The sequence below is a fragment of the Tachypleus tridentatus genome, chromosome 8 (assembly GCF_004210375.1).
Source record: "Tachypleus tridentatus isolate NWPU-2018 chromosome 8, ASM421037v1, whole genome shotgun sequence".
NCBI lineage: Eukaryota > Metazoa > Arthropoda > Merostomata > Xiphosura > Limulidae > Tachypleus > Tachypleus tridentatus.
The window spans coordinates 109,147,697-109,173,335 of record NC_134832.1 but is presented as its reverse complement, the minus strand read 5'-3'; the positions used below and the strand labels follow the sequence as shown (position 1 = coordinate 109,173,335).

At 34.7% G+C, this 25,639-nt stretch overlaps 1 protein-coding gene across 2 annotated transcripts in view; it reads left to right on the top strand.

The window, feature by feature from the left end:
- The first annotated feature begins 3,238 nt into the window (after positions 1-3,238).
- LOC143223184 (cell adhesion molecule Dscam1-like) overlaps positions 3,239-25,639 on the top strand; it is a 67,516-nt gene continuing 45,115 nt past the window's right edge. The window contains exons 1-4 of one of the 2 annotated variants that reach the window (XM_076450771.1): positions 3,239-3,562; positions 3,736-4,017; positions 4,235-4,354; positions 4,817-4,969. In XM_076450771.1, the coding sequence (XP_076306886.1) occupies positions 3,457-3,562; positions 3,736-4,017; positions 4,235-4,354; positions 4,817-4,969 (661 nt within the window). In that variant the 5' untranslated portion in view covers positions 3,239-3,456. Of the gene's footprint in view, positions 3,563-3,735; positions 4,018-4,234; positions 4,355-4,816; positions 4,970-21,894; positions 22,188-22,458; positions 22,741-24,755; positions 24,870-25,321; positions 25,496-25,639 lie in introns of those variants that run through there. The other variant, XM_076450772.1, reaches the window with a different exon arrangement.

Genomic DNA, 25,639 nt, shown 5'->3' with positions numbered 1-25,639 from the left:
TCATTGTGTTTGTTTGTGATTTACAATTTAACAAATATTTTTGTAGTTTTGTAGCAATTGAAGAATTGATCGTAAAAATAAGCCAATTATTCAGACACGAAGTCAGATAATATAAAGTATAATTAATGAACACCAGTCTAAAAAACAAATTAACTAGAAATTATAAATATGGTAAGTCAGTACACGTAACAAAGAACTAATAACTAGGATACACTAAATCATTAGTTGGTTACTTTTTAATTAGATTATCTCGGTAATTATCTCAGAAATATATTGTAAAATTCTGCCAGCTTTTGAGATACGTTAGTCTGAATTTATGTGTTAAGCTAACAATGCAACAGAATGTTCGTAAACACAAATTAATTGGAAATATTGTTCAAAATTATTATGAACATTTTAGCTTATAAATATAAGATTTAATGAAATTAACTCTAAAAAATAATGCAATATGCATTACTGACTGTATTACTTATTTATTACAGTTGACCAGCATTAGAATATTTTTATGAACGTTCAAGTACTTTTTAATTTGTTTCATTACTAATGTACATTTCAGTTGTCAAAGAAATATTTTATGAGGGTTTACAGTTCGAACGCAATTGTATATTCTAAACAAGAGCAAAGCAAGCGCGTGAAATCGCGTCTACCTACCTATTCCAGAATACTTGAAAACATGTTTTTGTACATTATGTATCGTTAATATGCTTTACATTTATGCGCTGCTAAAAAACACGCACCTAAACCTCATCATTAGCTTTTAGCAATGTTTTTGCATATATTATAAGCTCAAAGATGTGTTTTCAAATCCAAGTGGCTATGGCACTCGAATTTCTCTCCTACCAAACATATTGGCCCTTAGAGCCGCGGGGATGCTAAAAGTGACGGTCAATTCCGCTATTCATTGGTAAAGGAGTAAGCCAAAAGTTGAAGATGGATGGTGATGACTATCTGCCTTCCCTTTACCCTTTCACTGCTAAATTTGGGACAGCTAACGCAGATAGGCTTTGTGTAAGTTTCCGCGAAATTCAAACCAATTTAGAAACCCCTCTTTGCTGTTTGTATTTTGCTGTCTTTGGTTAATAGCCATCCATTATATTAAAAGTTAGGACTTTAAAATATCATTCTTGCTAAAGAGAGCATGTTCAAAGTTTTCACGGCAGAAATAAAGAAACCAAGCAGTGCAAGAAAACACGTTGACAATGGAGGATGAATAAATATAGCACAATGTCAGTTATATCAGAAATTACACACACACACATAATTTTATATAACATTGATATCTTTAAGAATACTATAAGCATTAAATAATTTAAACCAGAATACTTTCATATATTTTAAGTACTGTTGTGGTATTTCACATGGAAGAGGAACTGAATTATTACTAATTAAAGCTAAAATTGTTCTTGATATATAAAACTGTTTAATTTGAAAAAGAAATTCTTATATAAGAAGTTTCTGTTGATACTTTAGGTAGTTTTGTACCCAAAAAGAGAACTAGACCTCCTTACCATAATGTATAAATATGGTTTTGTTCTTGCATAGTACCATTTAAAATTTAACATTTCACTTTTCTCGAGAATGAACAGAAATGAACAGATTCACACAGTTCGCGACGTAACTTCTGGTAATGAATCAATTGAGTTTGAATGGTTTAGAAACAAAAAGACACCGAAAACTGATAAAATCGTAGTCAACATAATCTTCCTAGGGTGTATCTGTTAATTATAAACAATTATTACATTTCTGAAAATGGAAACTACCCGTCTTTGGTTCGAAATAAATGTGGAAGAGATAGCTACACTTTCCAACTCTTAATGAAAGGTAATATATGCTTGTATATATGTATATATTCTTGTTTTTGACCACAGTTTTTTAGCAAAATATCTAATTCTTCTTCGGTATTCTAGTTTTAATTAATATTTTCGTGCCTTAATTGTTCTATAAGCAACCGGTATTTCATTCAACTTATTAACGTTCACAGTTCCCTTGTTTTTGCGTCCTTCACCTCAAAAATACTGTCGTTGAATGGTGGAAACTAAATATTAACATGTTATAAAAAGTGTGCTATAAAATAGTTTAAGTAGATAAAGTTAACATCAAAACATAAAATGGTCGTTTTAGGGTTTACTCTAAAATGTTGAAAATAGTAATTTGAAAAGAAAATTTAAATGGAGTTAAAGTTAATTAGTTCTTGTTGGAAACTGTACATTAGGCATCTGCGCAGCCATTGTGTTTTATAAACTGATAAAGTTGACCTAAAGTACTATTTATTAAAAGTTTTATAATTGACAAACTATTACGAACTTTTTAAAAATATATACTAAAGATGCTGTAATAAAAATAATATCATCAACATCTTTATATTAGAAATGCGTTTTTCGAACACTTAAAACTTAACGTTTCACCCCATAGGAGAAGGCCATCTTCAGGCATTGTATTTGTAATTATGTATAGGGAGCTTTTTGTTTGGCTGTTGTTTGTTATGAAGTACAAAGCTATACAAAGAGATATCTGTGCTCAGCCCACCATGAGTGTCGAAATCCGGTTTATAGCAGCATTAGTTCGCAGACCTTGGAGACCTTTTGTATTATATGCAGATATGCTTTTTTGCAATCCTAAATTGAAATAGTACGTCTTGTTTGTTTGTTTTTCATAGTAGACCAGAAGACTGAAAAGCCTTGTTTCGACAAAGAGAGTAAAGATTGTTCAAAAGGATTCTTTGCATATTCAAGTTAGATGAACCGATTTTACATCTAAAGTGTCTAATGGAATTGATAGATTTTAATTAATTCAGTGCAGCTTGTAGTCCAAGGTACAAATAATGCATATGGCATTTTAAAATTAGCTATTTATAAGATTATTTTACTTATAATGTTAAATACAAGGTGTCTACATCTAAGTTTGGTCATAATGTGTTTTTGTTGAAACATTATTACGGAGTTCAACATTATATCACACAGACTAAGATCCCGTCAGTTATCTTTAATGATTTATCATTTCTTAGGTGACATGTGAGTTGTCAGCCTTTTCCGTATTTGTTTTATGACATTTGTAACTCCTTACTCAATTTAAGAAACTGGATCATTTTTATAAGGTTTCGTGTATTTTTCCACTTACGTACATTCTGGAAACATCCCTGTTCGTGCATTTTCGAAAAATACATCAAACAGTTCTTTAATTCAAAGGCTTAACGTCATGTGGCGCTAATAGCTCAGCGTGTTTTCTTGCGATGGTCTTGCAGATACGCCATATTTGATTTATTTGTGTTCGTAGCAAGGAACAGATGAATTTTGACCGAACAGTTGTCGCGACAAGAGAAGATTGCATTACAAGGTGATTGAATAATTTAGTGTGTTTACATTGCTACATTTATTAAATGTTATTCCTTCATCAATTAGCCAATCTTAGTGATTCATAAACTACACTAGTCTGGCCTGAAAATTTTTTCGTAGAAATATGCAAGTCTTGAATACAAGTTCTGTTAGTGCAAACGTAAAGAGAATATCATCACTCAAGTTCTCCATTGTTGCTGTTGTTTTCTACTCAAGTGTTGTTGCTCAAGGTAAGAGATTGAATTCTGCTTGTACCCATTTTAAGCAACTAAGAGTATGTTTAACTTCATTCAACATTAATATCGTACGTATAAGGTTCAGACTTATATAACAACAATATCATTCAAACCAATTCTTATTTTTGAAATTTAGTTATATATCCATTCACTAATTTCTGTTTTAGTGCCTCCAAAAATACAACCTTTTGCCTTTCCTGAATTTGTTGAAGAAGGTAAACATATTCAAGTTACCTGTGGATTAGAGACGCACGACACTGCTGACGATTTTAAATGGTTTAAAGAAGGCCATCCTTTGCAGTCAGGAAAAAAGTGGACAATACTTTCTCCTGGTAGAGTTTCGGTGTTAATAATAAACAGTGTGACCATAGATACATCTGGAAACTACACTTGTGTTGTTCGTAACTCTGTTGGTCAAGATGAATTCACAACTGAACTTCGTGTTAAAGGTAATGATCTTTACCATGATCATAAATGTAGTATTCAATAGAAAAAGTGAAATTTATTTACATCTGTGTATTGATATTATTTTATTAACTAAGAATACATTGCTAGCACTTACACATCGATTTCTTAAAATGAAAATTATGTAATATCACAATAATTTTATATAGGAGTAGTAAGAGCCTCATGTAATATTTCTTAAATATATGTCTGGGTTATCAGGTCCTCCAAAATGGAAACAGCAACCTAAAGATATGGAATCGAGCATAGGAGAGGCTGTGAGTTTTCACTGTAGTGCTTGGGGTTACCCGAGACCCAACATTGTGTGGAAGAGACGGAAAGGTGTGTATTACAGAAGCTGTTAAGTTAATGCAATTGAGTGAAATGGCAGTATTTGTATAGATCAATTCCAAATTAATGATTTAGTGTAATAATAGATATTTGTTAAAGTTTAATACCTAGTTTTACATCTTTTCTTTTTATTTTACGTACTGTCTTTTTATGAAAAGTTTAAGTAATTTTAACATGGCTTCATTTCTATTCAACTTTAATTTAGTTATGAATGAAAAATTTGCTTGATTTAGAAGATGGTGATAAATTATACTTTATAATTTCAACTTTCAATAAACATTGAGTTACCATATTAAAATGGCTTATTTGAAAAGAAGTACGTTTTTAGTCACTTTGACATGACAATAATTCTATTACGCAAATTTGAGGTTTATAAGATTTATTTGCAACTTGTTGTAGTTATAAATTTTAATAAAAAAAGAGCTGTACACACCATAAACGCTTTACTTATAGGGGAAAAATACGTCGAGGTATCGAAAACTTGGGAATTCAATGGGACTCTTACCATTCAAGACATAAGATATGACGATGCTGGACACTACATCTGTGAAGTTAACAATGGTATTGGTGGCAGTTTGAGTAAACAAGTCAAACTTTCTGTAAGAGGTAAACATAAAATAACCTGTAGAGACAACAAGGGACATTTGGTCTTTCAAATCTACACTTATACATTCACTTTTTAGAAACGTAAACATTTAAACCTAACATTTATTTGTTAGAAATTAATCGTTTACCCTTTTAAACAACTTTAAAATTCAGAAGTCAATAACACTGTTAAAATAACTGTAAATTTCATAGTCAATTGTGTTGTTAGAAAAACAACTGTAAATTTCTTAAGTCAATAGCTTTGTTAGAAAAACAACTGTAAATTTCTTAAGTCAATAGCTTTGTTAGAAAAACAACTGTCTTAACTGGAGTTTACACTATATTTCTCAAATATTAAAATTAAATATTTTCTTGACTTATTTTTTCAGAATATAGCAAAAAGAAATTGCTGGCTTTTATCCTGTAGGTCTATTGGATAATCTTGTAAACTTTAATACGAATACCGCTTACGTTTCTCTTCGTAAGAGAAAATAAGCTAAGAAATAATAAATTATCGCTGTAAGATAACACTTTCATCTCTGGGATCCTCCTAGTAACCATTTACTCATTCCTTTCCAATACGTCAATGTTTTTCTTAAATAGAGAGGCCATACCTGTTGACAGTGAGGCCTATCTAGCGATTTTTATATAGAGAAATAACTAACCCCTTGAGTATATCTGTAAAAACATTCTACTATTCTATTAGCTTTACAAATAAAAACAGAACGGTAATTTGATGGTTTCAGCAACTTATTTAGCAACAGGATTTCTCTTTGCCTCTTATATCTGATCTGATATAGTTGCAACCTAAAGAATTTTTACATTCAAACCTCTGGTTGTAACCAGTATAGGTTCAAAAGTCTATCACTATCATATAAACTATAAAGTTGAATTCCAAAATAACTATTATCAATGTTCTTCAATTGTAGTTTCTATTATATAGACCTTGTGTTTCAGTTACAGCTTTCAACTAATGTATTTGCTCTTTATACTCCAAACATCAGAATAACAGAAACTAAGTTTATTATTAATCCTACTGTGTTTATTTTTCAGCCTTTTAGGTTTACCTTTAAAACTACTTTTAACTTCTTATGCTCTGAATCTTCTTGTTCCAAACTCTTCGTTACCACAGAAACCCTGTCAATTCATTTATTTGCAATTCTCTAACTTTCTTAAGCGCAATGCAAACTTAATTTAAACAATCTTTATTAAATGTATTTAGATCTTCTTCAAACATCCTATTACCTAACCTACTAAAGTGAAACCCAATTTTAGCATATAAAACATCTTCCTCTTAAAAATATCTCACAGTTCCGACTAGCTCACCTGTTGTTTTAAGCATATCCCTGAAAACGTTTCATTTAAGCCTTGGTCCTGCCAAGAAATTTGTTTTCACATCAAGTTCAAAAATGTTACATGTCTATTTACACCCCTATACTTCTGAGTGAGTTCTTTCTATTTATTAAACGACTCACCTGGTTTAATTATTTACACCATCTGTGTCTACTTGCGCTACAAAAAAAGAATACAATGTGAATTAAACTGTCAACATTCTCTGTAATAACCTGTACCTTTTAACAGCTTCAAAGCAAATTATAGTCCTAACCTAAATAAACAAAATACTAATACAAAATAAACAATCTCCGAAAACTTTTAATCTTACCTACGCAAGCCTAACTCACGCACACCAAAACTATACGACACCTCCAAACTTACAAGCCCGACTGTTCACCGTGACCCATAATGTCGACCAATGAATCATTGAACTACAACCTTGGTAAATACATAGCGTGGACATTTTATATATAATGTTATATCAGCCGACTCATTTTTCGAAGACTCTTCTAACTTTAAACTTATTCTTGACCAACTAAATCATAGAACCTTAATGGGCAGTTTTGATGTAATCTCCCTCTTTACGGAAGTCCCAACTACTTTCTCTCGGTGTGAATTCCTGTATGTAGTGAGAGGACCTCCCAGAGAAGGTTCTGTTCTTTCAGTTTATCTTCTCTGGGATCCAAACATCCACCCACGTGTTTGCCGTGCGTGGCAACACGTAAAAAGGGAGGAAAGAATCCTGGTGGTTGAAGAATCAACCCTAACACACCACTTTGGCCTTGAATTCCTGTAGACGGGCAGCCTTGGGGTGGCCCCCTTGGATCAATCGGCTGGTCCACTTGGGCTAGGGTCAACCAAGTACCAGTGTTGAATGTTCTCAACAGGTGTTGTGGACACTGTATCTGATGCTGGTGTTTGAGTATAGTGCTCACGAAACCATGGCGTTGCTGCAGTGTCCTTGTTTGACATTGTAGCGCGTCCCCTCGTAGGCTTTATGGTGGGTGGGGTCAGTGAGCACCGAAATTTCCTTTTTTTATTATGGATCCTCCAAATAAAATCTTAAATAAAATAGTGAAAAAATAGTCCATAGGTAAACGACCACGTCTTGAAGATTCTGAGCAGCAATCTTCAACATCTGTAACACCTGTTGTACCTCATTTTCTTATCCTGCATTCTCTTTCAGACAAACCTTTAGGGTAAAAATCTCCACTTTTGATTTAGAAGGGACAAGAGGAACTTGTTGGCTCTCCGAAGTCAGTAAAGAAGCTTCGATCAGGTGACATATTGGTGGAAACATCCACATCTCAACAAAGTGAACTCCTCTTACATCCAAAGGCAATTGGGGATATACCTATTGAGGTTGCACCTCATTCTACTTTGAATTCATCACGAGGAGTTATTGTTGAGAGGGATTTGAAGAACATCCCAGAATCAGAGATTTTCGCTGGTTTCTCCACACAAGGAGTTTCTGCAGTGAGGCTTATATCCACTCGCAAAGATGGAATTATGATGCCGACCAATATCCTTATTCTGACATTTGGGTCACCTAGTCTGCCTGCCACCATCAAGGCAGGTTATCTTAATTGCAGAGAACGGCAATATATTCCAAACCCTCTTCGATGTTTCTAGTGTCAGCGGTTCGGTCACTCAAAGACGTCATGTCGTGGTTCCTTGAAGTGTGCTCGTTGCAGTGACAAGGACCATGATGCTTATGAGTGTAATACGGACCCTCATTGCATCAATTGCAATGGCTCTCACCCGTCCTACTTTTGTTCTTGCCCTAAATTGTTGAAAAAAAGAGGTGCAGCATTTGAAAACGATTCATAACATTACATATGCTGAGTCTTGAAAGTTGCTGTCCACCACTTCATGTCGGACGTATGCTGCTGCACTTCGTTCCACTACTACAGTGGGAGTGCAGACAGATCTCTCTGTGCCCCTAAAAGAGTCGTTCTCAAAACAAATGAAAAGTCTTTTGACCTTCATGGTTAAATAAAGTTGGTAAATCAACTTCAACGCCCATCTCTGCCTCTTACATACATTCCAACAAATTCAAAAATCCACTTCCTTTGGTTCCGGGTTCATGCATTTCCTCGGATACATCTTCTACTTCCACCCCAAAATGCAAAACGATCATTTGTTTACGCCATCATTCCCTGGAATCCTCTTCCAACAACAAAGACCTGCCCAATCGACCCAGGGCAGAATCCATGGAGGGCGACAGACCCTCCTCGAATAAAGACAGTAAAGAAAAAAGACGTGGTCGTAAACAGAAAGATTCTCCACCCAATTCGCCTATACATAAATAAAAATTGCTATCATCATACAATGGAACTGTCGAGGTTTATCTTCTAATCTGGATGACATCAAAACACTGATTGCTTCAAACCATCCTGTATGTCTTTCCTTTCAGGAAACATTTCTGAAACCTGCTGATACAGTCATTTTTCGGCGGTTTTCTTTGTACAGAAATGACAGGCTGTGTGATGGACGAGTGCATGGAGGGGTGGCACTGCTGATTGATCAGCATGTGCTCACTCTGTCTTTGCCAATCGATACACTTTTGAAGCCTGTAGCCATCCGTGTTTCTTTGGGTCATACCATCACTGTTTGTTTTCTCTACCTATCACCTGGAGACACATATGATCAATCAGACCTTGATGCTCTCATTGAACAGTTGCCGTCTCCCTTTTTAATCCTGGGGGACTTTAATGGACATCATCCCCTATGGGGTAGTGCTGATATTGATAGGAGGGGCCGCTCTGTAGAGCGTATTTATCTCCAATCACAATCTCCAATCTACCTTTACCTTTTCAATACTGATTCTTCTACTTATTTTCATGCAATTAGTCAGTTCTTTACTGCTATTTATCTCTCAATTTGCTCCTTTTCACGAAGCAGTGATCACTTTCCTATAATTTTGAGAGAGACTGGCCGCGGTCGATGCCACCCGACCTGTGTCCCCCGGTGGAAGCTGGATCAATCAAACTGGCCTTCTTTCACTGCTCTCGCAGTACGTGATCCTGCCATCGTCTGTAAGTCATCAAAAGACGACTGTGTGGCAACAGTAACTGACTGCATTATACAAGTAGCTGCTCAATATATTCCTGAAACCTCGACACGTTTTCCACGATATCTTCGTCCGTGGTGGGATCCCGCCTGCCACATGGCACGGAAGGCTCAAAAACGGGCGTGGGATACTTGCCGTAGATATTCCACATTCTTGAACCGCATTGCTTTCCAGCAGACCCGTGCACATGCTCGGTGGGTAAGACGTCAAATCCAGGAGGAAACTTGGATTAAGTTCACAACCAGCATATCTTCTACCACCAGTTCCAGATTCATATGGGACAAGATTCGAAAGGTCAGTGAGCAATATAATTCTGACCCTTCGATCTTACTCTCTGATGGTCAGGAAGAAGCTGATACCCGAAGCATCGCCGATACTCTAGGTGAAAGCTTTCGCCGGGTATCTAGTACTTCTGCTTTTTCCTCCACCTTCTTAGCCATCAAGCCTCGGGCAGAGCGATCACCTCTTTCCTTTCGAGCTGATTATCATTGTGACTATAATCTTCCCTTCACACTGGTGGAACTCAAACTGGCCATTCATTGATCTGGCAGTACATCAGTTGGAACTGATGATGTACACTATGAAATGCTGTGTCATCTATCGCCTTCTTCTCTGCCTATTCTTCTGATTTTTTTAACCGAATCTGGCAGGAGAATGTTTTTCCTGATGCCTGGAGCCAAGCTATTGCCCTACCTTTCTCTAAGCCTTGGAAGGATCCCAATATTCCTTCAAACTACCGTCCAAGCTTTGACAAGCTGTCACTGTAAGACCTGAGAAAGGATGGTTAATGCTTGTCTTGTTTGGTTCCTCGAATCAAACAACCTCCTCACCCACACAGTGTGAGTTCCAACGATAATGCTTCACCGTGGACCACCTGATTCGACTTTAAACTTCAATCAGAGAAGCCTTTCTCAAGTGACAACATCTTGTATCAATATCCTTTGACATTGAGAAGGCTTATGATACAACATGGAGGTATTGCATTTTGCGAGACCTCCATATATGATGGGTTACGTAACCATTTGCCCATTTTATTAAAAAGGTTTTAATGGACAGGAGATTTCATGTCCGTATGGGTTCGACACTTTCCTGTTTTGTTTTTTTTTTTGTATAGGAACTTGGAGACACTCAGAGCTCTGTTTTGAGTGTCATACTTTTCACTATAAAGATTAATGCCATCACTGAACGACTCCCTCTCACTGTTACAAACGGGCTCAATGTCGACGACTTCTACATTTTATGTTATTCGTCGTACATAAGTTTTATTGAGCGGCAGCTACAGACTGCCCTCAATCGTTTAATGAAGTGGGTCACAGCAAGCGGCTTAACTTCTCTCTCTTTCTAAAACCGTTTGCATTCACTTTTGCCATCAACGGGGCATTCACACTGATCCTGAATTCCGTATTGATGAAGTTGTGCTGCCTGTGGTTCCTGAGATAAAGTTCTTGGGGCTAATCTTTGACCATAAGTTGACCTTTATACCATGCATCAAGCAGCTGCGGAACAAATCTACAAGAGCACTGAACATCCTCCATGTCCTCTTTTCCACCACATAGGCCCGGCATGGCCAAGCGTGTTAAAGCGTGCGACTTGTAATCTGAGGGTCGCGGGATCGCCCCAAACATGCTCGCCCTCCCAGCCGTGGGGGTGTATAATGTGGCTTTCAATCCCACTGTTCGTTGGTAAAAGAATAGCCCAAGAGTTGGCGGTGGGTGGTGATGACTAGCTGCTATCCCTCTAGTCTTACACTGCTAAATTAGGGACGGCTAGCACAGGTAGTCCTCGAGTAAGTATGTGCGAAATTCAAAAAACAAACAAACAAACAAACTCTTCCAACACTTGGGAAGCGGGTCGATGTTTTTTGCTAAATATATATCGTGCTCTTATTCGATCAAAACTAAATTATGGATCACTGATCTATGGCTCTGCCAGAACATCGGCCTTAAACATGCTGGACCCCATTTATCATCAAGGACTTTGACTCTGCACTGGGGCTTTCTGCACTTCCCCAGTTCAGAGCTTATACATAGTCTCATGAACCTTCTTTGCACCTCCTCTGTTTGTAACTGTCTTTACTATATCCTTCGAAACTTTGTTCCCTACCAACGCATCCCACTTGGGGTTGTGTTTTCCTTCCTCGGTTGGCCATACTTTTTTAGAACAGAGATCTGCCATTGTTCCTTTTAGCCTTCGTATTCAGGCACAGTTGGATAAATTGGGTCTCTCCTTGGATAACAATGCTGTATTTACTGGTCAGCCCATCCCACCATGGCTTATTACAGTCCTCAAATGTGACTTGTCTTTAAGTAATCTGAGAAAAGTAGACACTCCCGATTGGAAATACTGTCTGTTCTTTGCTGAAAATCTTTTGAATCATCCTTCCATTCCTACTTATACAGATGGTTCGAAATCAGGTGACTGTGTGGGCTCTGCCATGGTTTGTTGTTGTTCAGTGGTTGAATGGAGAATCCCCTCTACAGCGTCTGTGTTAACTGCTGAACTGTATGCCATTTCTCTTGCCCCCTAGGCCTGGCATGGCCTAGCGCGTTAAGGCGTGCGCTTCGTAATCTGAGGGTCGCGGGTTCGCGCCCGAGTCGCGCCAAAACATGCTCGCCCTCCCAGCCGTGGGGGCGTTATAATGTTACGGTCAATCCCACTATTCGTTGGTAAAAGAGTAGCACAAGAGTTGGCGGTGGGTGGTGATGACTAGCTGCCTTCCCTCTAGTCTTACAATGCTAAATTAGGGACGGCTAGCACAGATAGCCCTCGAGTAGCTTTGTGCGAAATTCCAAAAAACAAAAAAACAAAAACAAACTTCTCTTGCCCCAGATCACATAGAAGCTAAGCAGCATTCAAACTGCACTATTTATGTTGACTCGCTGTCCCTGGAATCGCTTCACGTTAGTTCACACCCTGTTCTCGCCGATATTTAAAACCAACTGGCCCATTTCTCTTTAACATCTTCTTCTACCCAGTTTTTCTGGATACCAGGCCACGTTGGTATTCGCGACAACGAACTCGCCGACACCGCAGCTAAATCCAACTGCTTTGGCACTATCACTGCTACGCTTGTTCCATACATGAACTATGGTTCTGTATTCAAGGCTCGGCTCCGTGCCAGCTGGCAGTCGACTTGAAGTGAGCAACACGACAACAAGCTTTTCCAAATAAAACCTATATTGGACTTTGGCCGTCTTGCTTCCATAAGGATTGGTAGAGGAAGTTGTTCTAACTAGACTACATATTGGTCACAGTTTTCTAACTCGTCATTTTCTTTTATTTGAACTGATGCACCAGTGTGTAGTTTGTGTAACACTCAGATCACAATAAGCCACATTTTATTTTCTTGTCATCATTACGACTCTCAACGACATCACCATTTTAAACATGTTCTGTCCCAAGGTGTGTCCATTACGTTAGACAGTGTTATTGGTTATGGTGACACTGTCCACCTTGGAAATCTCTTTAGTTTTTTAAATGTCGTTAATCTTTTTAATGCCATTTAAGTTTTTTAATTCATACATTAGACCTTTTTTAATGTGATTCCCTTTTAATAATCACAGTCCATCGAGTTTGATTTGAAATTAGAAAATGGCCATAACATGAAATAACTTGACACCAGGACTGGAAAGGCCAACTTCAGGTGATGAACGCTGCTGTTTGAACTACCTGTTAGTCATCCTGGCGAGTTATTATTAAAATTTTGCTACAAGTCTTTTAAAGCTTTTATTATTTTATGAAAATGGCCCTAACGTTAAATAACTTGAAACCAGGAGTGAAAAGGCCAACTTCAGGTGACTGACAGTGGTTTCGTACTTACCTGTTAGTCTTCCTTGGGAGTTATGAGAATTACAGTTAAGCAACAGAAAGTCCTTTAGAACTTGAATTACTGTAGTTTTTCTCTTAACGTTGTAGACTGGATGTAAACATCGGTTTTATGCTATTTATGTTTTGTTTCTTTTCACCTTGTTTTGTTTTACCTTAATTTCCTTTTATGAATTTAATGTTGGAGCGTATAGAGTTAACATGGTTGAAAAAACTAGATGTATGTGCTGTAGATGTGAACCCAGCAATTGTATCATCAACATACCTGTACTAGCATAGTGGTGGGTGTAAGGCTGAAATGATCGGTTGAATTGCAATATGTATCATGAAAATGTTGGCTAGAACTGGTGACACGGGATTGCTTATGCTTAGGCTATTTATTTTTAGGCAGTGGCAGTTTTAGTCATTGAATATAAAGTTAATTTTGATGACAATGAATTCTATAACGGTTGCTATTTGGTTGCTGGGAATGTGTATCAATGGATTGGGGTCTTGGATTTAAGTTTTAAAACTATCTTGCAGGTTTAAGTAGTTGGGTTGGTTGGTTGGTTGATTTAGTGTTTTATGACACAAAGCAGCTAAGTTATCTAGTTGTTTTTTCCAACCACATTAACTCTACACACTCCAACATTAAGTTTACCTGTTGAACAGAGAAAAACTAACCAAATAGCATTTCGTAACTTCAAGATAACTAGAACTGATGCATAACTAAAAAAAAAATCCACAGAAAAATCATCCATACTGGATTATACATTCCCTGGGACTCAGCACACGAAAGAAAACAAAAACTCAAGACATTAAGAAATCAAATAAACACAGCCACAAAACTATGCCAACCCGACAAAATTAACGATGAAATTAACAAAATAAAACAATACTCCGTCACCCTTAACAAATGTCCTCAAAAACCGTTGAAAAAATTATTCGCACATAGCTAGATCAAAGAACGGATAATAAATCCCAAGATACAACAAACTACAAAACTTTACAATGCTATATACCATATATTCCCGTTATCAACGAAAAATAACCAACATTTGTAAAAATCTCATTACAAAACAGAACATTCTAGTAAACACCAAATTAATTCAAAAACTAGGTACAAAACTAAAGTCCATATTATGTAAATACTACACTGACAAACACAATACTAACATTACTTATAAAATACAATGCAACAACTGCCACGACTACTATATCGATAAAACAAGGAGAAAAGTGGAAACCAGATTCAAAAGCAAAAACACCTCACACGTTTTTGAACACTGCAAATCAAATACACTTAAGCATAGAAAACTTCCAGATACTAAGTAGGAAAACAGACACAAACAAACGCAAAATCAAAGAAGCCCTGCTTATACGACAACTCAAACTAAAATTAAACAAATATAAAGAAAACATTTATTCCTATACTAATTAATAACCTAACATATAACTGCAACGCCCTCTACAATCGCGTACTCGTTTACGTTCTCGTCTATAAGATGTATGACCGCCAACGGTCAATTGCAAACTCTTATTGTTTACCTGAAGATGATCTAAGAAGGTCGAAACATTGTTTTCTACTTTATTTAAATAAACGTTTTAATATCCATACCAGTCGTCTTGAGATACATTTTTACTTCAAGTGTATTTCTCTTCATCACGAAATTCTAGTCCTAATCTTTTAATGCATTCCATTGCATCCTTATACTTAATGAAAACACACTAACTATGTAAATCTTTTAATCACCTCTTTTCTCACTTCGAGACAAATTATAGAATGCCTGAATGCTATCTGAACTTGTCTGTCTTTATAACTTTAACTATTTTACCAATTTGCACCTTGACAACCCAGTAATCATATTCTGATCCTCACCTTTGCCTTAAATATATCCAATCCCTGTCTCGCTTGCTTATCCTCTGTCCTCAATTTACTGTTTTTACTGTCTAATCGCGCAACTTCTTCAAAACCCATTTACAACTTGTACTCAATTAAGCGCACTCTGCAAATGTAGTTTGTTATCATTCTGAGCCTTACTCTCAAAGTTACATTACTTTGAAAAATGTTTTGTTGAATGTTTTTATTAAAATGTATAATCTGAGAGCAAAAGGAAAAACGTGCATGTGATTTTTTTCTAGATACTTGACAAATAATTTGCTAGACGTGATAGTATTTTTTACAGCAATTTGATGAGATATTCTGCAAATCTTTGTTACATATTTCTCACAAGGTTTGATGACTTATACAGTTTCTTTTAGTGATATAAGTTTAAAAACACGTAACTTTTATTGCTTTATGTTAAATAAATCAGTCAATTTTGAGATCGGTGATTTCATGATAAAAACTTATGTTCAACGTATATGAAACAGTGAGAAAATTAAATTTAAACATTTTTTTTTTTTCAGAACCAAAATGGTACAAGAATTACTTGAACAAAATTCTAATTATAAACATGTCTAATGCACAAACTTGAAACTTCCGCAATCATATGTTTTAAGTATTTGTCTATAAAACATTAAAGGTTTCTCATATAATTAGCAAGCTAATTTTATGGTACGATTTACTAAATTTGTAAATTTCTCTCTAATGGCAGAGCGGTATATCTGAGGATTGGTGATCGGTTTGGCATAAGGGAGTTTTTGATAGAATACTACAGTTATTAATACTAGTCTGCTACCTTGTTCAGTTTAGTTTTGATTTACTGATATTATTTTAAATGGTTTCTTCGGTTGCATCTTTTTTGATGGAGTGAAACATTTCTGAGAAAAAGAGCTGTAGTTTATCCTTAACCGAGTTTTCCTTTGAGAACGAATGTTTAAATAAACACCAGAGCGTGATAGATATCCATAAAATAAAGGCCTATCTTTATGAGTATCTGTCGAGTAGATTTGCTCGAAAAAGCCAAATTATTTTTTGATTAAAAATGTATGCAGAAAATTTATGAGTATGCTTTGCAAAAAGAAAATTTACTCATTTTTGTACACATAATACAAGAGGTATACTGTTTTAGTAGTAGTTAAGACTAACTTGGTAACGTGTGCGTCAGGAGTGTTCATATATATATAAAAGAGCTGCAACATGTATTAAATGACGAGTAAAATACTATGACCCATATCTGACCCCAATGCCACTCCCTGTGGTCCAAAGGATATCTAACAAATTTCTTGTCAATAAAGAAGTCTATTGGTTTGCCAGATATACGCCGACACACATCAAGACTTTTCTCGTATAATGGTTTAGATATTTACCATAAAGATTATCATTGACGCCTTTAATACATTTTAAGGTCATGATGTGCAAACGTTCCATTTTACATTATAATGTAATAATTTTCAGCAGATATAATATAAAACAGAGTGACGTCATGAGAAACTGAGTTGAAATTAATTGATATGAAACAGAATAATAGGATTTTATATGTACAAGTATTTATTCCATATACTGTTCATTGCAAATATATTTTTTGTTTTGTCTTAAATATCACGAGATAATTTGATCATGGAACTTCATTTGTGAAACGTTAACACTAGAGAGGTTCAGAGAACTAATTTCTATATCTGAATTACTTTCAAGTGCAAATTTTAACTTGTTTGACTAATGCATCGTCGAATTATGATGAGAGTTTTCCTGCCGACCGGAAAACAATTATGAATAGAATTTCAGACCAAGTTGTCATAAACGTATTTAGGTGTGTGAAATTTTCAATGAAATTACAGAACTACCTGAATTTATAAACTCATATTAGTGAGAAGAAGATAAACAAATAATGTTCGAGAAGAAAGACGAAAATACATTTTTAGCTTGTTTTGAAGTGAAACACAAAACTGAAATGCCCCTCGCTGGTACACCGGTAAGTCTACTGATTTACACCGCTAATAGCAGGCGTTCGATTCCCCTCGGTGGGCTCATCAGATAGCCCGATGTGGCTTTGCTATAAGAAAACACACACACACAAAACTGAAATTATCAGTTAAAACGTAATTATAGCGTAAAAGTTTTCCATAAATGTTTTGAATCAAAATTTATTTAATTTGCATTTTGAGCGGACTCGTTATGTTTCTTAATAGGTTATAAACGTCATTTTTCTGTTGAAGGGAATGAATTTTATTAAATTATTCTTTCTAGTACTTAAAAATAAATTATTTTTAGTTTATGCATTTAATTACAGATGTTATTCTTTGAAGCAGGTTTTTAATTCAACAGTTATTACAGTCTTGCTGAAAAGAATAAGAGAAACACTTAATTTTTGATTAAAGTTTGTGTATTTGGTCAAACCACTTATAATTGACTTAAAATTTTATTTTTGTAGTATAAAACCTTGACGACGTGTGGCGTTGAAGGCTTGTGCAAATTAAATGACGCCATCTTCTAGGGAACTACTTTGTTAAAGAAACCTTTGCCAAAAGAAATACCGAGTAAATGTATTATGGTCATGTATTCGCAATAATATCGGGAACTCGCATGTTTTATTAAACTTTAATAGCTCCTAAACAGTCGTTTGTTTGAGTTTTCAAAAATCTCTGCATTTTTTAGCAGTATTAAGACTGTACGATGTTGGTTTACCAATCGAAATCATCATATCCATCTAGCGTCACCATAGTTTTCCTGTCGAGATGGACTATCTTGTGTTATGTAATCAGGATTTACGCCCAAGGTAAGTTTCATTCATAAGTTGTGATATAAGCAAGAGGAAATTAACTTATCTTTAAATATATCGAATGTTTTGTTATATTGTATATTTATTTATTTCAGAACCTCCAAAAATTCAACCGTTTTTCTTCCCAGAAAGTGTCGAAGAGGGTGAGCATATTCAAGTAACATGTGGTCTTAAAACAGCAAATAAAGCCGACACTTTTAAATGGTTGAAAGATAAACTGCCTATCACATCAGGAGAGGAATGGACTGTTATCAACCATGAAAAATTGTCTGTGCTTATTCTGAATGGAGCCACGACGGAATCGTCTGGAAATTATACTTGCATTGCACAGAATTCTTTTGGAAGGGATATATTGTCTGCCCAGCTAAAGGTAAAAGGCAAGTATAAGTTTTATACAGTCGTATTTATTCACAGTTTTCCCATAATTCATATTTAACGAATTTTTACTTAGTCTAAATTTTATTGACTGCATAAATGAGTTATAAAAAAAGACGATACAGTTATATAAATATCATTTATGAAATTAAAAACTCAACAACGGGAATTGTTATTTCTAAAAATAAAACTAACCTCCTTTCAATTATAGATTTAATACTGTGATTTTTGCAAAGTAAGTTCCCATAAGTAATGGTAATCAAATGTTGATACATTTTTAGGACGTCCAAAGTGGACAGAACAGCCCGATGATGTAGTTGTTGGAGTTGGAAATTCAGTGTTCATAACATGTAGTGCATATGGATATCCCTTACCAAATATTGAATGGACATTTTTAGATGGTAAGCTTAATTGTTTAGCATACACAGCATTATTGTTTAAACTAAAATAATAATAATACTACACTATGATTACTTTATTGGTCACAGCTTTCTTAATTATTGGCAAAGTTCGTAGAGTTTTGGAAAATTTAAAGCGTCGTACAAAATATACATTAATAAGTTATAGTAAAAAAAACATTAACTTCGGAATCTTTTTTATGCTTTAACGTTTTAATTAAATGATTGTAAAATTGTTGATGAATTAAACATATTTTAAATAAAGTTATATGTTTTTTTTATGACAGAAGTACCAAATTCTCTTTATTTATTATTATTATTATTAGTGTCAACATTACTGAAAAATAGTGTGCTCATGATTGATAAAAAGTTGATAATGCTAGACTTATTTTCACTTATGTAACAGGTAATCGCAAGATTCTGATAAACGCCACTGGTCGAATAAAATCATTCGAGAACGGAACGTTATATATCACGAACGCAATTCAAGAAGACTCTGGACGGTATTTATGTGAAGTTGTTGGATATTCTGACCACAAGTTACAGAAGATTGTCCAGTTAACTGTCCGAGGTAGTTGGTGAAAAGAGTTCAGAATCAACTTCAACTTTTACCAATTGGGCAGATTTTAATTACTGGTTTCTTGTTTTGTTTATTTTAGGGACCAACATTCATGTAGTTCACAATTAGTATAAATCGGTTCACAAAGCTGTATAACCTGCCTTCATTTTTCTCGGAAAAAAACAACTGTTTTTTTTTCTGGAAAATTAAACTGAACATTTAAAATCTCGGGTCTTGTAAATAGATGGCTTTTGTACATAATATATTTTTGTACTTTAAATGGTAAAACATTTTGTTGTCATAGCTTGAATTACTACTAGAGTTTTCACATTACCACTAATTATCTGTCTTCATAGTCTTTACGATGATAACGAAATTGTTCATACCTTTGCCTTTTTGTACATCAAGGTAGTCCCCTTTTAAGTGGCTATCCAGTTACAAAGTTACAGACATTTGGGCAAAAATATCTGAATTTGAGTAACCGACTGATTCTCTGTAGAAGCAGATATGAAATAATTATACTGCTGTAATGCACTTTGAACATTTAGAGTTATTCTTCATTTCGTTAATACTTGGCGCTACATAACTTGAACTTTACGCTTATATATATATATATATGATACTACAACTGGTTTAAGGATTTGTTTGTTTGCTTTCGTATTTCGTGCCAAGCTACACGAGGGTTATCTGGTTTAAACGTTCCTAATATAGTGTAAGACTAGAAGGAAGTCAGTTGGTCATCACCACCCACCGCCAATTCTTGGGCTACTCTTTTACCAACGAATAACGGGATTTACCATCACATTATAATGCTCTCACGGCTGAAATGGCGAGCATGTTTGGTACGACGGAGATTCGAACCCGCGACTCTTGAATTAAGAGTCAAGCGCCTGGTTTAAGGAAACAACGCCGTTTTACAAAGGTATTGGCATAGAGCGTTGTACGACAAAATAAGCTTGCAGATTCTGTTGATACATCATTATTGAGATCTAATAAATTCGTTTACGTTTGTATCAGTGGATCAAGCACACAAATCCAAGTTAACTCCCTTTTTTTGCTTTTGTGCTGGACATCTTATTCAGAGGGTAAGTGTGTGTTTCTGTGATCATGAACGTTTTGTCAATCAATACTTTAAGTTAACAATTAAGTTTTCAAAGAAAACATGTCTACAATTAACATTATATGCATTTATTGTGTATTTGTTATTGTCTTATTTTAAAAAGCATTATGTATTCATTATGTCTAAAGACTATGTTTGTTAACTGTTGAATGATAATGAAAGTTTTGTTTTCTTATGGACATGATTTTTCTATCGACTTCAGTATATTTGATATATTCCATAAATACTTCCTCATTTGTGACTTTTTTAGAATACGTGAAAATCCGTTGTTACAGCCTTCCAAAGCTTGTTCAAGAAGATCGAGAGGTCATGTGCGATTTAAGAGATTAAATGGAAACGTAAAATATTCTTGGACTAAGGATAGCTTGTTAATAAAACTAAGTAAAAGGCCTAGTATTTATTCAACTGGCAAATTTTCCGAATATTCACCATAACATATATTAATATTAGGATGTTGGGAAATTATACTTGGATAATAGACTTCTAGTGTAATGACATCCATGCAGCTCAGCTCTTAATGAAAGGTAATTATTCGAATTTTAATTATTTCCCACAACTATCATTAAATTTACTTGTATTTTATATCACCGCCATTTGGGTTACATTTGTACTTCTCATATTTAAACCGTGAACACTGTTTTATGTAAATTATTATGTATCATTTAAAAGCTGTGAATTAATCTTCACTAATTTGGTTCTATACTTATTTAGCTTATTGTTAGTAGTTTGTCAGAAAATATATTCTGAAACCAAATTTTGCATGAAAAATTTTGGGATTCAATTGAATACGAGTTGAAGCGTTTAACTTATTGGATAAAAATAGATTTCAATAGTTCCTCCGTAGAAGGAGTCACCGTTTCAGAAACCACTTAAGTTTGGTTTGTACATGCTATGTGGTAACACAAAGCTTATAGTTTGTACACTTTTTTATTCATTAATTTTGTTTACAGGAAATTTTTTGAAGAGGAATTGGGAAAAGAATGGTATCCACGTTCTCAAGTGCTGCACACTTGTTATAGAAATTCTTAAAGAAGAAGACAGTGGGCTATATAGGTGTAAGTCATGGAATGGCATTGGCAACAAATTACAGGAAGCAGTATGATTAGATATGATAGATGAATACTACATATGAAAAATAAAAGGATTATCACTGGTATAATCTTTTATCTTCCTCTGTCTTTTTTTATTCATTACCGTAAAATGGACTTTTTTATACTTCATTCATTCCTAGTATTAGAGATAAAATACATACTTCATAGAATAACAGTACTGTAGTGAAGCAACTATAGTGTTTATACGTATGGTTGAAATTAGTATTTTGGAATAGCTTTTCAATTTTAACATATCAACCAAACATTCATTTAATTTTTTAACATAGGATAAGAAAAGTGATGTACTTAACTTTTCAAAAATAATTTTTCCCTCTCTTAAACTTACTTTTCGTTATATGGCTATCTCTCACACGTGTAATAACCTCCGTTTTTATGGTTTCAAAGACAAATCTTCACTGCAAGATATAATGCATAGTATGACATTTGAGGTTTTTAACGCTATGTGGCGTTAGTAACAAATTCTTTATAAAAAGGCTCTACATTAAACCAGTCGCCATATTCAAAGACCAAACGAGGCGTTGAAATTGGTTTTTTCGTAGGGACTCTCTGTTGACCGTTACATTTAATTTTTCTATGGCTGTTGGCATTATCTGATGAATGGTTGCTATAAACCTTATAAATCCATTTAATATTTAAGTATTTTCTTTTTTTAATTCAAAACCGTCAGCAACATAATATCCAACAAGAACTATTTCGAGTACTATTTTTGATATGGATCTTTGTTACTCCAATGTATTCTGTGGTTGGGTGATGGTGGTTATTGGCCTTCTCATCAGTTTGTGCTCAAATGGCTTGACTATAGGTAAGATGTTAATTACCCTAGGTTAACCTTCATATATTACATTACATTAACTCACATCCTGAACAGTTGAAACCTGATTTTCTTAAAGCATTAAAATATATTTTGAATTTCTGAGGAACTTGTCTACATGAACTGGTAACGAAAACTAAAATAAATTTCTAAGCTCTATATTCCTGATGTTTATTTATATATACAAACTTGTCATTAAATAAAAAAATAAAACTTAGCCGATTTGTTGCAATTTTAAGTAATGTGTATTTTAAATCTACAGGGACTTTGAAGATCCAGTCATTTCACTTTCCTCCAAACCCGACTGAACACACAAATATTCAAGTAGTATGTGGTTTAGAATATGGAGATTTACCAATAGAGTTTCAGTGGTTGAAAAACGACATGCTGATCACCAAAGGAAATTTGTATGATATTCTATCATCGACAAGTGTTTCTGTGTTAATGATTAAAAACGTTACGGTGAAAAGCTCTGGAAATTATACATGTAATGCTATGGGTTCAAATGGAAAGGACATGTACACAGCTGAGTTACTGATCAAAGGTAAGAAAAACATACGGAATATTCAATCTGTAATTGTATGGTAGGAAATAGCAGCTTATAACCTTTGCTTGCTTAATATTATACGCTAAAATAATGCAAAATACTCAGAGTAAATTGCTAAAAAATGAGATTCAACCATTAAACCACGATATCTATTGTGCTGTGTCTTATCACTATAGTTTAATGTGAGTGTTACCACGCATACGAATACAGTGATAAATAATGGAGGGTTGTTTGCGAGACTAATTTTAGAGGCAATGTTCTGTATTGTTCATATAAATTAATATAATTATTTTGGATTACGTTTAAAATTATTTCAATACAAGAATTATTGGTTGGTCCATATAGATCCCATCAAAGTTTTAAGCACATTTGTAAACTCTAAGAGACAAGTTGCTTGTATATCTATGGCATATGACACATTTAAAAACCAACAACCGCAAAAACCTTCAGTACTGAAATTAATCCCACTGATCACTTCTCATGTTTTTTTTTATGTATTTTTACATAGAAGGTGAGCTGTATCGTAATACAACTATCTGTTGTTTTTGTAAAAGTCCCCAGTGATAATTGACAGTTGTCAATTGCAGTTGTTCATAATGCAGACATGGCATTATGTCTGCGAACATTCAATTCAAGAAACCGGGTTTTGATACCTGTGCTTAACCAAAAAATAAATTATTTTAAAATACATTTAAAAGTGAGTAAAACGACTAAAGCTTTTAGCTGTCTGTATATTGATATAACAAGTAAATGACTTACTGTTCAATTTAATCTGGCCTGGCATGGCCAAGCGCGTAAGGCGTGCGACTCGTAATCCGAAGGTCGCGAGTTTGCGCCCGCGTCGTGCTAAATATGCTCGCCCTCTCAGCCGTAGTGGTGTATAATGTGACGGTCAATCCCACTATTCGTTGGTAAAAGAGTAGCCCAAGAGTTGGCGGTGGGTGGTGATGACTAGCTGCCTTCCCTCTAGTCTTACACTGCTAAATTAGGGACGGCTAGCACAGATAGCCCTCGAGTAGCTTTGTGCGAAATTCCAAAACAAATCAATTTAATCTTAGTGATAATTTTGTTTTGTTTGCATAAAAATAATGCAATTTTCTTGAGATATGTGGCTTTGTTGGTGGTGTTTGTAATTAGCCACAAAGCTACACAATGAACTATCTCTGCTTTGCCCATTACGGGTATCACAACAAGGTTTCTAGCATTGTAAATCCACAGACATACCGCTGTGCCACTGGGGAACGCGTGGCTTTGGTAGCTTACAAGTGACCAGTAATGTTTTCTAATATTATTGATATGGAGAAAATGGCCTGTAAAAAAACTACAAATGCCAGGTATCTTAGAATAATGTTTGGGTTTGTTTGTGGAATTTCGAGCAAATCTACTCAAAGGTTATTTGAATTAGCTGCCCTTAATTTTGGAGTGATAGACTAAAGGGCAGCAGCTAATCAAACCACCCAAAACCATCTCTTTGGCCACTCTTTAACAGCAAATAGTGGGTGTCATTGTAACATTATAACTCCTCCACGGCTGAAAGGATGAGCATGTTAAGTGTATGGTCGTTGCAGATCATGAGTTCAGCACCCTAAACACTAGGCTCTGTCAGGGCCCGATATTTGTGATTAAAACATTTGCTATATTTTTTTTTGCGAGAGATGTTCACAAATTCCGTCATTAAACTGTTTCGATGACCTTGACAGTTATTTCATTTATTTCTAAATGATTGAATACTCATTTCATTTAGAATGCTTTAAATAATATATGTAAAGTGAAATAAATCATTGCCGTAAGCTTTGCTAATTTAGTTGTGTAAATTTCCTAGAAACAGTCTCATTTTAAGGGGTTTAAATATTTTTGAACCTCCACAGAAAACTAAGACGTCAGAAGTGGAATCAATTGTTTTTCTGTCATAAGTATAGTACTATAATAGTTTTGACACTGATTATGTAAAAATAAATGATTCACTATATTTTCATTCAAAAATTAATATTTTATTTTCTTCCTTCGAGTAGGTCCACCAAGATGGCGAACTGTTCCAAAAGACAATGTAGTCAGTTTAGGAAGTCCTTTACAATTGCCTTGTAATGCTTACGGATATCCCACACCAAACATTCTTTGGACGAAAGGTAGTGCGCTATTTTCTCTTAACAATCAACAAAAGTTTGAAAACGTGATTATCATTTAGCTCTAGTCTACGTTAAAATACGAAATAAAAATTATTCTGGATCACATGACAAAACTTACTTTCAAATCTCAGTAACGTAGCAGTCCGTCGTTTATACTGCTAATATAACTTTCTTTTTTAAGTCAATTATTTTGCATTCTGAAGTTACAGGTTAAAATAACATTAATGGATCTACAGAAAAGGTACAACAAACTCAGAGTTGGATATCTAACATGGTATTATTGTTGGAAAATTTAATATATCACTGGAATTGTCGTCCCTGTTTGTATATAAATACTAAAATTCCTGTAGTATTTCATTGTCACTTATGAAATAATTGGATATCTATGTTAGTTTACACTTCAGATGATGCAATGTTTAATCAACTTAAAATGTTTAGAATTTTTTGCATAGGTTATCCGTCTGTTAAAGGAAGTGAAGAACTTGATAAAAGTCAATGGAAAACTCTCCAAGATGGAACACTAACTAAAACCTCCGTTAGATATGGCGATGGTGGAAAGTACACGTGTACTATCTCAAATGGCATCGGAAAATATCTCCAGAAAACTGTACTCATTATTGTACGAGGTAAACAGATCATCACATCAATAAGTTTAACCATGATGTCAATACTGGTGGTGTATTGTTATCTCTTAGAGTTCAAAGTCATATTAGAATGACACATTGTGAAAGTTTTGATAACAATAATGATTACATATTGTAATTAAAACA